Genomic DNA, 16,411 nt, shown 5'->3' with positions numbered 1-16,411 from the left:
TTATTGGGCGAGGTGCCGTTGCATCGGCGTCATTATACGCGGGGCCCCCCTTTTTCACAATGTGCCAGATGTAACCACGCGTCAACATTTTATTTTTTTTTTCTTGACACTGAATTATTTCCAGTCATTGCCATCATATTATTTTTTTCCAAATCCAAAATCAGCCCGCACGGATGGCCAGCCTGGAAGGAAAATCTGCAAATCGGGCTCGACGCGGCAGGCAAACTCTCCGTCATGGCACGTTTTCTTGTAAATGTGTGATTAAGACTTGACTCCCGAGTGATGAATAATGCAGCGGCGAGGTGTGGGCGGGATGTGCTGGGAATTTAGACTCGTGCCTCATCACTTTTGTGTTCTAAGTGCAGACACGACCCCCCCGGCCCCCCAACCCTTCCCTTTGCCGCCACCGTGACTGCCTCTATCCTCTCCAAGGGTCTCTAATTTAATCCTCCCCACTTGTGTGTAATTCACTTTCCGGAGACCCAACAAGTCGATACGGCAGGAGGCCGTCGCTAAAAAGAGGCGAGGGGGGTGTTTTTAAATAGCGACGATGAGACGCCCACACTGACGTTTGTAAATGTGTCAACGGATTGTTCCAACAACGCAGAAACGAGCTAGTCTGGTGTTCTTCCTGCCGTCGTTTACAACAGTTTGGTATCAACAACGTGGGCGGGGAAGCGTTGGAAATTGCTGCATCGGAGTTGTAATGGGAGTTTAATTTATCCGCCGGCTGGATGCGAGAGCCCGACTGATTAAGTCGGATGATTGAGGCCGATTAAAATTGGCATCGGCCTTAAAAAAAATTTAAAAAAAAATTTCATAGGACCATATTGGTCGCTCACACACACACACACACACACACACATGGAACATGAGTTCAACAAGAACTGCACTCTAAAAGCCATTACAGTATTCGTCATGGCCTCTCCCTAATGCCTCCCCGGGACAAATTTCATTCCGAGTGTAGGAAGGCCTTTCAGGGACTCTTAAGCAAAACCAGGCAGACCGGAGTTGAGTTTGAATTCGGTCAATTTATGATCTGCTCTCGATCTAACCCAAAAAGAAGCCGTTCCGTTTCCCGCGCAAGACACTTTGAACAATCACACTGGGGCAACACAGTTTTGTTGCTGTTTTTAAACTGATTTTTGTGATTTCAGTTTTTCCTCCATGTCAAGTTTTTGGAGCTACAGGAGCCCAGTTTTCTTTTTAAAAGTATGAGATAAATGTCCGGAACTTAAAACGGTATGCCCATTGGATCACAAGTTTAAGAGAAATCCCAGCATGTTCAAGCTAGCAAGCTAGCATCTCACCATGCTAGCTTAATTGTGACGACACAAAAACCATGTCGTAAATGTCAAGTTTTTGGAGCTACAGGAGCCCGGTTTTCTTTTTAAAAGTATGGGATAAATGTCCGGAACTTAAAACGGTATGCCCATTGGATCACAAGGTTAAGAGAAATCCCAGCATGTTCAAGCTAGCAAGCTAGCATCTCACCATGCTAGCTTAATTGTGACGACACAAAAACCATGTCGTAAATGTCAAGTTTTTGGAGCTACAGGAGCCCGGTTTTCTTTTTAAAAGTATGAGATAAATGTCCGGAACTTAAAACGGTATGCCCATTGGATCACAAGGTTAAGAGAAATCCCAGCATGTTCAAGCTAGCAAGCTAGCATCTCACCATGCTAGCTTAATAGTGACGACACAAAAACCATGTCGTAAATGTCAAGTTTTTGGAGCTACAGGAGCCCAGTTTTCTTTTTAAAAGTATGAGATAAATGTCCGGAACTTAAAACGGTATGCCCATTGGATCACAAGGTTAAGAGAAATCCCAGCATGTTCAAGCTAGCAAGCTAGCATCTCACCATGCTAGCTTAATTGTGACGACACAAAAACCACGTCGTAAAAAAGATGGATCCGTGGAATTTTTCTTATCTGGTAAGATGTGGAGAAACAATTGGACATTGTAGAAAATAAAATCAGCGTGGCAATTTAATTTGAATGATTTTGTTTTTCAGTTTGTTCCCCAGTGAACAGTATCAGGCTAATTAACAACATTCTGGGCATTTGCTTCACAAAAGCTAGCGTACGGGCTCGACGCGAGGATAATAAAAAAGGAAGTGAGCGGAGGAAAAGCAGTTTTCTTGCTTGGCCGTGCGTTTTATCCTCCTTTGAATGTTCCGAGCCGTCGTGTGGGTGTGCGCCGCCGCCAGGCTGAGGGAGGACGCACTTCAGACCAGCTCATTTTTTTTTGGGCGTTTAGGGCGACGGGTAGTGGAGATGAAGAAAAAAAAAAAGTATTTGACAGCTTGACAGCTGTGCTGAGGCCTGCACAAACCCATGGAGACAAAAGTGAGGAGGGGAGCAGTGGGAATTAAACGAGGAGGGACGGTAAATCTTTCACATCAACACATGCAAATGCGCATCGAATGACATGCAAGACAACAACTGTGGCAGCGGCCAAGGTTGTCATGTCCAGTCTCTGCCAATCTTGCGAGCGCTATTTAATTTTTTGCGATTAAAAACCAAAAAACTTTAACTTGACAACCCCCGTGAATGAAAGCCTCAGATAGACTCGAGAAGGAAGCAGAGCTGGAATACCAGCTATTGTTGGAATGCCGTAGCAACGTGCACCGCATTGGAAGCGGAGGGCGGTGTGGTTGTGTGCGTGCAGGCGCTTATGTGTGTTGCTGGTGGTCATGGAGGGGGTTCAGTGGGTTTGTCACGCGGTTGAATGCAGTCTTGGCAAACCTGTTGGTTGTGTGTTTAAGCTCCGGTATTATTCATTCATTCATTCATTCATTCATCTTCCGAGCCGCTTGATCCTCACTAGGGTCGCGGGGGGTGCTGGAGCCTATCCCAGCTGTCTTCGGGCAGTAGGCGGGGGACACCCTGAATCGGTTGCCAGCCAATATCTGGGCACACAGAAACGAACAACCATTCGCACTCACACTCACACCTAGGGACAATTTAGAGCGTCCAATCAGCCTGCCACGCATGTTTTTGGAATGTGGGAGGAAACCGGAGCACCCGGAGAAAACCCACGCAGGCCCGGGGAGAACATGCAAACTCCACACAGGGAGGCCGGAGCTGGAATCGAACCCGGTACCTCTGCGCTGTGAAGCCGACGTGCTAACCACTGGACTACCGGGCCGCCCTCATCTTTATTAATTATTGTAAATTTCCCCAGTGTGGGACAAATAAAGGATATCTTATCTTATCTTATCTTTATTAAAAATGTGCACTAGTTTGTCATGTATACGTATGACAGTGAGTGAAACGTATAGCTAGGTTGACGCGCTCCTAGCAACCATTGTAAAAAAAAAAAAGCCTTTAGCTTAGCGTGTTGCCGTACACGCTAAGCGCTTCGCTAATGAACTCGGAACTGCGGGGGAGCTGTCGGCACTCGGGGCGGTCGTAAAACAGAAATGTGAAACGTCTTCATTTGCTCGTGGAACTTGATGAGAACCTAAAGACGCTTCGCTTTTGCATCCCAGATGGGACACAAGTGCAATGTTTGCGCATGGAATTGTGCAGGAGATGCCCCAAAAAATATTCACCTCTGGACAGACCTTAGTTGAGCCCTTAATCACCACCAATCGCCTCTTTTCCACAGCCCTTGTTGGCCACCAATTGCTTCTTTTACATGGCTATTACTCTGACGTGAGAAATGTCAAAAATAAATACACATGCTAATATTTGAAACATTTGAGAAGAGACTTCACCACCAATCATTTGTTTTCCACGACAACCTTCTTCCCTGCCATAGCCTCGTTGGACCTTAATTCACCCTTAATCGCCACCAGTCGCCTCTTTTCCACTGCCACGTATTCTGTCGTTGCCGGAAATGACAAACGCTCTTGACACCGCAACTTGAGCTCATTTTTGTAGCCCGGCTCTAAACTAAAACTGAACTTGGCCCTAAATTGTCAGCAATCTCCTCGTTCTCATGTCATTTGAACTTGGCCCTAAATTGTCAGCAATCCCCTCGTTCTCATGTCTGGAAATGACAAAGACAAAACAAGTGAGCACTTTTTTCCGTGGCGACCTTCTTTTGCGCCTTGGCTCTACACGTACCTTAATTGACCCTTAATCACCACCAATCGCCTCTTTTCCACTGCGACCTCATGTGTTATTGCTAAAAAAAAAAAAAAAATGCATATGACTCGCTAAATTTAGAATCTCATGGTCCTAATCGTGACACAATCTTCTGATCTTCTCAGGACCCCGCTGGCATCTTTGAGCTTGTGGAGCTGGTGGGAAATGGCACGTACGGGCAAGTGTACAAGGTAAGTCAATGTCCTTATGTGGGGAAGTGTGTGTGTGCGCGACACAGGAAGTGGCTGCGCTCAGCTGTTAGCATGTCGCAACGTCACGACGGTTCAAATCTGCTGCGTGGTTGAAAGTCACAGCTCGCTTTACTGGCTGACATTCAGCACCGATGCATTACCCAGAGTGCCGATGCCAACAGCCTGTTCGCCTCGAGTCCTCAGTGGCAGTCTCATGCTATACTATGACCACTCCGAGGAGTCAACATTGGAACATCCATGTTTTTGAACCGCTCACGAGGGTCCCGGGTGTGCTAGAGTGTATCCCAGCTGTCTTTGGTGGGGGGTGGGCGGGGTTCACCCTCAACTAGTCGCCGACGAACAACCATCCACGCTCACACTCACACCTAGGGGCAATTTAGAGTATTCAATCAGCCTACCGTGCATGTTTTTGGAATGTGGGAGGAAACCAGAGTACCCGTAGAAAAGCCATGCAGGCACGGGGAGAATACGCAAACTCCACACAGAAATGAAACTCATGACTTGGGCACTGGAAGGCAGATGTGCTAAAAAAAAATCAAACGGCATGCCGGTAGATATACCTGGATATAAATGCGACAGTGTTCTTCAGTGTTTCATCATCAAATGTACGTTGTATTATGTCTATGTATTATACTACCCTCTAGTGGCCAATGCGTGCACAGCAAAACGAGCAGGCACAATTCCCACGAAATAATCGTGATGCGCAAACTTGAGTTCCTCACATTCTATTAAACGGTGTTCGTACTGTATGCGTGTAAAAAAAAAACGTTTAAATTTATAATCGCTATTCAAAAACATTTTGTTTTGCGTGTTTTTTGTTAAAAATGGATTCACGGCATTTCCATTCATTTCAATGGAAGTTAGTCATAAAATGAGAAAAATGTAATTCAAAATGGGTTTTTTTTCCTCAATAGATAACTTGAAAAAAATATTTTCTGAATGAATTGAATCCTCCTTCATAATAATATTCATTTACAAACCAGATTATATATAGTTGTGCAAACAGGCTGAGCTGCTCACCAGGCAGATACTGTATTAAGAAAAAAAAAAAAAGAAACGGCAACACTGGCGCGTGGAGAAAAAAAAAAAAAGCATTCCATTTTACAAAGGCTTACAAAGATCCGTCTCGGCACCCCTAAAGCCGAAGAGGATCATCATCCTGTGAGCAGCTCAGTCGGAGAATGTGAGAAGATAAATTGACCTTCAGTCTGTGGCGGGTATTAGGCGGCGAGTGAAATGCTGCTGCCACGGCCGCGGAAGCTTTTTTTAGACATTTTGTGTGTGAGAAAAAGGAATATACTGGACTTAATTCTCTCCATGGAGGTCGAAAGAATCACCAAGTTGATGGAAGAGCTTTTGATTGGCTGGAAACGCTGCAAAAAAAAAAAAAAAGCGCCTGATTCGAGATCGTTTGGGCTTTCCTTCCTCATCTCCGCTCTATCCGTTCACCTCGTTATCAATAAGTAATCTGTTTTTTTTTCTTTTTTCCTTGCATCACTTTTTTTTTGGGGGGGGGGGTCCAAACCTCCCTTGTGAGCAGTTCTTGAGGGAGCAGCTCGCGAGGGCTCGCAGTGTGAATGTGTCTTCTGTATAGAAATGGATGGATAGAGTCAGCCGCTTGCTCTAAAAGGCCCATAAATAGCGAACACGGCTTATGCTGAATAATTCAACGCTTTCTCCATCTTCCACTCTTTCCCCCCGACCCCACCCCTCGCCGTTCCTCATCTAATTTCTGCCGCAACACCTCGCAGTCGATCCGTTCCCACAAGAAATGGTTTCGCGCCAACGTTTCGCCCCTTGAAGTCGACGTTCATTGATGTACTCTCATGTGGAGAAGCGCCATTTCTCAATCCAATTGTGATTTTGAAATGGGGGGTGGAAGGGGGGGGGGGAGAAGGAGAAAAAGAAGTTGTATGTTATTTTCAAGCTTTTTGAACGGTGGAAACGGTTTGAGAAAATAGTCGCAATGTTGCAACTTTCGTGTCGGAAATGTGAACTTTGATATGTGAGCGATGGAAACACCGAGAAGAGGTTTCACTCTTTTGTTTTTTTCCAGCCCTAAATGGGAACACGTAGCAGCGGCAAAAGGAGTTCCGGTCGTGAAAAAGTACCGTCATTTCCAGACGACAGTGCTCACCTGATTATAAGGCGCACCCACACTATTCGAAAAGGACATTTTGTACACACATAAGCCGCACCCGTCTATAAGCCGCAGGCGCCCACATTGTAACATGAGATATTTACAAAGATGGTACACAGGAAGCGTTTTCAAAATTTTGATAACATACCTTCGTTTTTCTTTCCAAAGAGTGCTTGTGTAAAACAGAACTAACAGTAAATATACTATAAACTATATAAACTATACTATACTACTACTACTACTATACTACTACTACTACTATACTACTATAACTATATATACTATATATACTATATAAACTATACTTTTGTAAAAATAAAAAAAATTAAAATATAAAAATCACTGTTCAGCGTTGAGTAAAGCTTTTTTTTTCCTCCCTTCATGAGGCTTTCTACCATCTACACTTTCGTGTCGACAATGTCTTTCATTTTTTGGCATTGTGATTCTTGGTGGATGCAAATCAAAACGCAGCTCAAGTGCGCCCTCTCATGGCCACTTGTTTTCAGTACGTGACAGATGATCGCGTCTTCATCCATCCACAGCGATATCTCAACTTGTCTCACTCTTACCTTTTATGCTTGAGCGGCGCTCCCTGGTGGCCATTAGAAAAATGGCTTCATTAAAACCGGAAATGACGTTGTTACAATAGCAACGGCGCGACGATAACAAAGACGTCATAAAAGCAAACGAGTTACAGCGGTGATGACGTCAAAGATGAGATAAGATAAGATATCATTTATTTTTAAATTTCCCCAGTGTGGGTTCCCCGTAACGAGGAAGTAACTGTAAATCTGATTGGCAGCGGACAAGCGACCGTCGCAAAAAAAGGGACCCGCGCCCAAGTGCCGCGAATACGACAAGATTTGCATCGAAAATCGGCTCCACGAATGACACTTTCAAACGAGATGCTGTCATGGAACACCACTGGCGCGGCAAAACAAATGCTCCCAAAAAACAAACAAACAAAAACGTGTCGTTGTGTAGTTTCCCGCCCCCGCTGTCGTGTTTGCGCTGTTTCCCCCCCACCGCTTCAATCTCGGGAGTCCTTGTCAATGAGCCCTGAACCGTGACCGAGGTGGATGTTGCTTGTTACCGTGGGAACGGCAGATGTGCCCCGTTGTGGCGCGATACGCGCGCACCTGGCAAGCGCATTCATTAGCCTACATCCTTTCCGCCGCTGTCTTACCCAAGGCCGCACGTCCCACTTACCCACAATGCACCGGGCTGCCGCCACCCCCCCCCCCCCTCGTCAATTAGCCGTTGTCTGATGTCAATAACCTCTCCTAACCTCTTTTGTTTTTTTTTTATCACACATATTTGAACTGGTAATACTTGCTTTTCAACTCTAGCGCCCTTGCTGCTATGAAGTCTTTGCGACTTTTATGCCTTTTCTACTCGTCCTTTTGCTTTTATGTCTTTGTGTTGGCCGCGTCGACGTTTTTGTTTCTATTTTTTTGCTCCTTTTAGGTCTTTGCTGCCATGAAGAGTCTTTAGTCTTCGCGACTGTTTTTGTTACTATTAAGTCTTTCCTACGTTTCTATATTTGCTACTATTACGTCTTCGTCTTGGCGACTTTTATGCCTTTGGTCCACTGCTATCACATCTTTGCGAGTCTTCCCGACATTATCATTACATTTTTTTGCCGCAATTATAATTATCACTAAATCTTTGCTGCCGTTAAAAGGAAAGTCAATGCAAACATTTTCTTGACTCTAATGTGTTCTTTGCAGACCCAAACACGGGAAACTAGTTTAGGTTGCATTTGTGGGAAAAAAAAAAAAGGAGGTGGGGTGGACGGGGGTAGAACGCTACCGCTTGCTCCTGTGACGTCTGTGTGAGCGTTACTTCTCTGCTCGGTTTGTATTCGCTAAAAATACATCTTAGCTAATTTTACACCGCCTTGCTAACTTAGCTAATTTTACGCCGCCTTGTTAACTTAGCTAATTTTACACCGCTTTGCTAACTTAGCTAATTTTACGCCGCCTTGCTAACTTAACTAATTTTACGCCGCCTTGCTAACTTAGCTAATTTTACGCCGCTTTGCTAACTTAGCTAATTTTACGCCACCTTGCTAAATTAGCTAATTTTACGCCGCCTTGCTAACTTAGCTCATTTTACGCCGCCTTGCGAACTTAGCTCATTTTACGCCACCTTGCTAACTTAGCTCATTTTACGCCGCCTTGCTAACTTAGCTAATTTTACGCCACTTTGCTAACTTAGCTAATTTTACACCGCCTTGCTAACTTAGCTAATTTTACGCCGCCTTGCTAACTTAGCTAATTTTACGCCGCCTTGTTAACTTAGCTAATTTTACGCCGCCTTGTTAACTTAGCTAATTTTACGCCGCCTTACTAACCTAGCTAATTTTACACCGCCTTGCTAACTTAGCTAATTTTACACCGCTTTGCTAACTTAGCTAATTTTACGCCGCTTTGCTAACTTAGCTCATTTTACACCGCCTTTCTAACTTAGCTAATTTTACGCCGCCTTGCTAACTTAGCTAATTTTACGCCGCCTTGTTAACTTAGCTAATTTTACGCCGCCTTGCTAACTTAGCTAATTTTACGCCGCCCTGTTAACTTAGCTAATTTTACGCCACTTTGCTAACTTAGCTAATTTTACACTGCCTTGCTAACTTAGCTAATTTTACGCTGCCTTGCTAACTTAGCTAATTTTACGCCGCCTTGCTAACTTAGCTAATTTTACGCCACCTTGCTAATTGTCTTGTCGTAGCGCCAATGGACTGCGGTGGGTGGGGCGGCTAGCGCTCGCTTCGCGGGCCGGCGACGGATTACGGATTCGGGAGACACACTTAACCCATGCCGGTTGTCTCATCATACCCGCATCAATCAAAAAGCCTCCGGACCGCTTTGACTCCGCCCGTGGCTCTCGGCTTCCTTCAAAGTCTCTTCTGTTCTTCCATATTTTCACAGCTTCCCCTCTTCTTATGTTTTCCACTCCCTTCCCGTGAGCCGCCTCGGGCCGCCTCTTGTGTTTCCGCGGCAGTATTAGATTGGAATGGAGGCCTTTGTCACTTTTATTTACTGCTCCACTGATTCCACAGCAGTTGCGCGCGAGTGTGTGTGACTGTGTGGTTTACTGGCCGTGTGTGTGTGTGTGTGTGTGTGTGTGTGTGTGTGTGTGTGTGTGCGCCATCGGGTGGATTGCAGGAGTCTTTAACTGCGGCGAGGTGTGCTTGCCACTTTGATTGCTCCCTTATTTCTTTGCGTTCCGCCAGGCCGAGCTGTGTTTTTGGGGCCATTTGTTTGTCCGAGAGTGGCAGTAATTCCAAGCACCTGCTGCGGAGCGCGATGGGAGTCAAGGTCAACGGAGTTCAGGATTGGCGCTCCGAGGTTGGGCGAAGGCTGAAACTTTGGTGTCACATATCGGTTCCGCTCAGATGACTTTTGGGCCTGTTTCCTCGTCGAAAAAGCCGATGGAAGTCCACCGACTCGGCTTTTCCGTTAGCGAGAGTAGAATAAAGGGCTAGAAAATGACAAAAATGATCACACCTCGGGACAATTTAGAGTTTGCAATCGGTGTGCTACGCAAGGTTTTGGAATGTGGGAGGAAACCGGAGTACCCGGAGAAAACCCATGCGGGCACTGGGGGTGGGAGAACATGCTAACTCCCACAGGAAGGCCGGAAACGGAAAATATGAGATCATATTGGCGGATTTAAAAAGAGCTAACATTTTTGTTTTCTTAGTCGCCTATCGGGTAAAGTTCGTCGTTTCAGGAGCGGTCACCCGAAATTCTCATACCTTCGCGGTTACTCCAGTCATCAACGGTTGACGCTAGGTTTGTTTGAAGAGCTAGCCTTGACGCTAGAAGAATTGTTGATCTCGTTCTCGTGTGTTGTTGGATCTGCGTTAGCTTGTTGCAAGCTAACCGCTAACGCGGAAGTAATACATGCCACTTTGTTATAACTCCGTAAACGTTTAGCAAGTAGCTAAAGCAGTCCTGTCATACCTTAGCCAACGACATTTTTAAAAAATAAAATAAAATCGGAGCCAAAGTCTAACGGCGTACATTTTGGCACCCGCATGCTCATAATTCTCGTTTTGCCACGTCAACAGGCCCTGAGTTGAGAATCCGTTCAGCAAAATTGTTCTCATGTTTTTGTTTGTATGTGTGGATTACCAGAATGGTCCACATTAGGATTAGGATTTAGGGTATAACCCACTTCCTCTTCTTGCCAAACAGTTACTCGCTGACAGTTGAGCGAGTGTTCATTCATGTTTTTCCTTTTCCGTGTCATCATGTGTGAGCTCGGACCTGAAGGGAGAAGCTTCGCATTTCTCACGAAAAATCAGTGTCTTTGGCTTTTTTTTAGTCACTGCAACAAATGTCATATTTGTCATATTTCCATGATTTTTTCATAAAAATGCGCATTTTATTCCGTAAATGAATGCCGAATTGACCTAGATGGGGCCCATTTCTTTCCATATCTCCCTTTCCATCCTATAACTTATTTAAAAACACTTCACAATAAGCGGCGCTCTCAAAACTTTCTTGTCATACAAAAGTCGATTCCCGAGCTTCCTCTTCTGTCCCCTTCCTTCCTGTCCTCAACCTCACCTCGCTTCCTATTCTGTGTCATGCAAAGTACACACCCGCTTTCCTCTTTGTGTGTGTGTGTGTGTGTGTGTGTGCGTTTAAGTTTCATGCCCAGGCAACACTGTTGCTAAGATACCACAGGAAGTGTCCTGCATAGTAAAAGTGTCCTGGTGATGGTGTGCGAGTGTGTAACTGACTTGGCAAGGGCACGGACGGTCGTGCACATCAACAATCAAAACACACACACACACACACACACACACACTCCAGCAGCAGGTTATATTAAGGCTGTGGCAGGCATCCCAGTCCTGCTGAAGTCAAGCAGCTAATGATGAAGAAATCTTTCGTCCTGTAGCCACCAGATCATATACGGGCATGTGTGTGTGTGTGTGTGTGTGTGTGTGTGTGTATCACTCCTTATCTGGAGTTACCCGGAACTCACAAATAGAGTCTTACAGGAAAGTGTGTGTGTGTGTGTGTGTGTGTGTGTGTGTGTGTGTGTGTGTGTGTGCATAGTATCCTTAACCTTCAGCTCCCGATGGTCGCAGGGCACATCGTAAAAGTGAATCATCACACGCGCACAGTGAAGATCATCTTAAGCGTCCCATGGTGGCCACACACGCACACACACGCACACAGGCTATCATACTTAATCATTGTTATGCTTTCATGTACTTCTGTACAGTGGACAAATTATTGATTTATTTAATGGCAACTGAAAGTTGAATGATTATGCACCAAAATATTGACGTAAATATTTATCTTAAAAATTCAGCGACTATTTCATCATTAGGTGAAGTATGGCAGCGAAGATTGCTGATTCACCCCGACATACAAAACTCAAAGGGGTTCTTTTATTGTAGACAAGTGCCCGGGCGCCATAAAAAGTACCATAAAAACGGAGGCATCTTTGGATAGAAGGCATTTTTTTTTTTTTATGACCCGCGCAAGGCGCACATGACAATTTGGTGATATAAATTAGAGTAGAATTTCGAGGAAATAAAAGCAGGTCTAAGTTGTGGCGCAGGTAGTGTGATTTTGCCGGGTTTGATGAAGAGCGCATGCAGACAGTTTCTGAGCGCCGCGAACATGCGTGGTGGTCCTCAAATTCACATCATCCTCAAGTGGAGATCTTGCAGTTCCTTTTAAATGTACGTTACGCACGTGATGATCTCCTCCATCTTACACGCAATTTTTAGGAAATTTTAAGGAAACAAGGGCAATTCAATTTAAAAATTAATTATGATTCAGATTTTGGCTCCTTTCAATTTTTAAGTGCTATAATCGCAAAAAAAAAAAAAGCATTAATGTGCAGTTCCCGATGTTTTAAAACTACCCAAAAAAGGCTGAGTTGCTAGTGTAGCTAGCATGTAGCGTTTTTGATTCTGCCACCTCTGCGTGTGCTTCAAGCTGTTTAATGACACCCTAATTGGCGTTTGAAGAATAACCAACATTGTATATTTTGATCGCAAACGTGCTTCGTGTTTTAAAACATCGCTCGCGCGAATGCCAAAGTCGGTTTAATAACTCACTGACATGCTAACGGGAAGTTAGCATACAGACATGTCACAATACTCAGACACATTTTTCCAGTTTTGTTGAAAAACGTGTTCTGTTCACTCGCAGCTCATTCCAAGTGTGTACTCCATCCACCCACGGCACCACACTGCCCCCAAGAGGCCAAAACGCGCAGGATAATCCTGAAATAAGGATAATCCTTCAGAAAGAAAAATGAAGAATGAAAATGTGAAAGGCTTGAAGTTCACATGAAATTCACAAGGTCATTTTGACCTTGATAGAAAGAAGAGAGGATTCAAAAATTAAATGTTCAACATCGAGGGAAGATGGTTTTGAGTTGTTGCGTTAGTATCCTAAATTTGGTCATCAATGCATTCATTATCTTTCCATTTATCTTGATGTCACTGGCAATCAAAATAATCGCGATTTGCGTGACAATTACCCAGCCCGAATCGGATGCCAAACAAGTCGGCTGTGTTCCCTCCCACAACGGCGCACTTTCTACCTACGCCCGCGTTACGAAAATACTCCCAAAAAGAAAACTCCACCCGCAGACGGCGCGACATAAAATTTCCAGTTGAGCTCCGCCTCGAGATTCCAGCCATGCATTAGCCGTTTTTTTTTTTTAAATTTCCCGTCACTGCGTGTGGGCGGAGCCCGGCAGCAGAATACCTCTCTTTTCCACTTTGACTGCCGCGCTATCGACTGTTGTGCGACGCCGTCGCCCGGAGGCTGATTGGATATCAGCGTGCTGTCAGCTTCACAAGCGCGGCCATCCGAGCGGAACACGCATTTCCAATTGGCTGCGTTATCGCGCTAACGCACCTGGCACGCTAGCCCCGCTAGCCTCGGCGTTGCTTTTTTTGGGCAAGTGACATGTTTTCCTCTAAACACATTTGATCAACGGTAACACTAGCGGATTGACGCGCTATGGTGACGGCCGTGAAGTTGCTGATGGTGGCCGCTGCGCTCCAGGGTGGAAGCAGCTGTGTGTGTGTGTGTTTTGTTTTGCTGGTCTGCACATGAGCGGTCACAATCGGAGATGGATGCCTCACCTCTCCTCGCCTCACATCTGCTCGCCGCGCTCTGAGGCCAGGGTCGATTTACGTCGCAAAACTTTTTCTTAACCTTTGGTGTTTTATTTAATCTAAAGGAATGTATTGCCTAAGGGCGCCCTCCTGTGTCTAGAAATGTGTCTTTTTCATTTCTTTGTCAAGCAGAAAGGGTGGTCCTCGCTTTGTAGGCCTTTTTACTCGGTCCTCACTGTGCCACAAGTGCAGGAATGTGTGTGTGTGTGTGTGTGTGTGTTTTGTTTTGCTGGTCTGCACATGAGCGGTCACAATCGGAGATGGATGCCTCGCCTCTTCTCGCGTCACATCTGCTCGCCGCGCTCTGAGGCCAGGGTCGATTCACGTCGAAGAGCGTCGGCGCACGCCGAGGGTGCCACCTTTGAGCTGGGACACAACGAGAGAGGCTGGTAATACGAGCGAGGCATTTTAGGGGATGGAAAGCCAGCGATAATGAAAGGCATAAAGAGGGGTTAAGAGGCTCGGATAATGAGAGGGAATCGGCGAGGATCAGAGCGAGCGGGGGTGGGGGGGGGGGGACTGCAGATTTAGGTCAGAGAGTCACAAATGGGCGCGGGGCCGGGGGGAGGTGCGTCAAAGCCACTTGCCCTGAATGGGACCAAAGAGGTCCAAGATGAATATGGTGCTTTTTCATTCTTTATTATCCGAGACGGGGGCCGCGTCTCAACCTCTGCCTAGAAAAAAAAAAACAGTAGAATCGCTGTCTCTTTCTTCTTTTTTTTTTTTTTTTTCAGTGTCTAATTTTTCAACCAACCAAACGCCGCACGATCGACCCGTTAGGAACCCTTGCACACTCACGCCCATGCACGTACGCACACGCGCTCGCCATGATGAGCAACAGGCATCATGGCCCCTAGCATGAGCAAAAGAGTGTTCCATTAAACTGACACGCCCGTTTTTTTGTAACGTGGGAGGAAACCGGAGTACTCAGAAAACGCGCTAACCCAGGGGTGGGCAAATTATTTTGGCTCGGGGGGGGCCGCATTGACTTTTAAAATTTGACAGAAGGGCCAGGTCAGCACGAGCTATGGTACATAAAAAAAAAACAACTGCATTTGTTGACAGTCCATACCAAACATCAACAGAACAAAAGCATGAAAGGACTCTATTAATATACTTTTTTAAAAATTTTGCAGATTTGTTGTGATCAGACCAGTAGAAGTAGAGCGATACAGAGGTACTAGGTGGTCGAAAAGATCCCCCCCCCACCCCCACCCGTGTTCTGCGACTTCAAGTCAATGCGCCACCTGGCGGTGAAATGCCTGTCATTACAAGTAGAATTGAAATGAATGCAATCATTCACATCGAACCTTATTTGTGGACCAACCTTAGGCGGGCCGGATTAAAAAGACCAACGGGCCGGATTCGGCCCGCGGGCTGTAGTTTGCCCACCACTGCGCTAACCAGTCGACCAGCGGGCCTTCGCAGATGAAACAAACCAATTTCATTCATTCATTCATTCATCTTCCGAGCCGCTTGATCCTCACTAGGGTCGCGGGGGGTGCTGGAGCCCATCCCAGCTGTCTTCGGGCAGTAGGCGGGGGACACCCTGAACCGGTTGCCAGCCAATCGCAGGGCACACAGAAACGAACAACCATTCGCACTCACACTCACACCTAGGGACAATTTAGAGTGTTCAATCAGCCTGCCACGCATATTTTTGGAATGTGGGAGGAAACCGGAGCACCCGGAGAAAACCCACGCAGGCCCGGGGAGAACATACAAACTCCACACAGGGAGGCCGGAGCTGGAATCGAACCCGGTACCTCTGCACTGTGAAGCCGACATGCTAACCACTGGACTACCGGGCCACCAAATTTAATCAAATTTAAAAAAAAGATATGTCGCAACAGCTTTGGTCGCAAATGCAGACTGCTGACCGCGAACGGATATCCGACCGCCTCTTCAATTTCATGCAAACATTGTGAAAATTTTCTAGCAACCCCCCCCCCAAAAAAAACATGCAGCTATGTACAGGTGGCGAGTTTGTATGAAAGGGGACAATTTGGTAACGATCCAAACGAAGCTCGTTGGGCCTTGGCGGAGGCCCGCACCCCGGCGCGTTCTCATTCTCGTTCCATCTGGCACCAGGAGATGCGAATTGCAAGCCAGCGATACGCTGGCGGCCGATCACGTGCGGGGCCAGCTTTTGATTTTGCGGGTCTGAAGGTGATGCAGAGGACACGGCGAGATGTCAAGAGATTTGGACAGATCTTGACACGTTTTGGAGCTTCGCTCACTGGGATTCATCAGTTGTCAAGCCTGGAGATATGAATACCAACAGCAGAGGAGGCGAGTGTTTGGCAACGTTGTCTCCCATGTAAATTTCTGGAGTTGAGGCTGCACTGTGATCTTTGGAGATGAAAAAAAAAATGCTCGCCTCTTTGAACGCTAACTTGTCGTCCGTCCTTCAACACATTTGGAAGCTCATTGAAGACCAAATTGTCGCCGTTGATGCAACCCGATGTTGGGTTCTTTAAAGACTGAAAATAGTTTTCAGTGTTTCCCAAAAAAAACCCCAAAAAAACCCAAATACCGTATTTTCACGACTATTCGACGCACCGTACAGTTTTACAGTGGTAAAACATACGCTTAAACATACGGCATGCTGCATGCTAACACGTTCGCTAACACGTTAGCTTGAAGCATACACTGAAGCTCAAAGCTAAAACGCGTTTTTAAAAAGGCAACGAAAGCAGAACTGAGTTCGGGTGTATTTTATTTACAAGCTACTCACTCTTTTTTGCTCAATCATCACTCAGAAAGCCATCAAAGTCGTCATCTTCTGTGTCCGAATTG

The 16,411-nt window shown here is 45.9% G+C and overlaps 1 protein-coding gene and 1 long non-coding RNA gene across 16 annotated transcripts in view; one reads left to right on the top strand and one right to left on the bottom strand.

The window, feature by feature from the left end:
• Positions 1 to 16,411, top strand: part of tnika (TRAF2 and NCK interacting kinase a) — a 284,569-nt gene that overhangs the window by 4,912 nt on the left and 263,246 nt on the right. For all 15 annotated transcript variants that reach the window (XM_052085481.1, XM_052085467.1, XM_052085479.1 and 12 more), the window contains exon 2: positions 4,221 to 4,286. In XM_052085481.1, coding sequence (XP_051941441.1) covers positions 4,221 to 4,286 — 66 coding nt within the window. The remainder of the gene's footprint in view (positions 1 to 4,220; positions 4,287 to 16,411) is intronic.
• Positions 1 to 16,411, bottom strand: part of LOC127614344 (uncharacterized) — a 232,305-nt gene that overhangs the window by 6,794 nt on the left and 209,100 nt on the right. The gene's annotated exons all lie outside the window — the stretch shown is intronic.

This window comes from Hippocampus zosterae, chromosome 14 (genome assembly GCF_025434085.1).
Source record: "Hippocampus zosterae strain Florida chromosome 14, ASM2543408v3, whole genome shotgun sequence".
Lineage (NCBI taxonomy): Eukaryota > Metazoa > Chordata > Actinopteri > Syngnathiformes > Syngnathidae > Hippocampus > Hippocampus zosterae.
The sequence above is the reverse complement of the archived record's forward strand: the minus strand, read 5'-3'. Positions and strand labels throughout refer to the sequence as shown.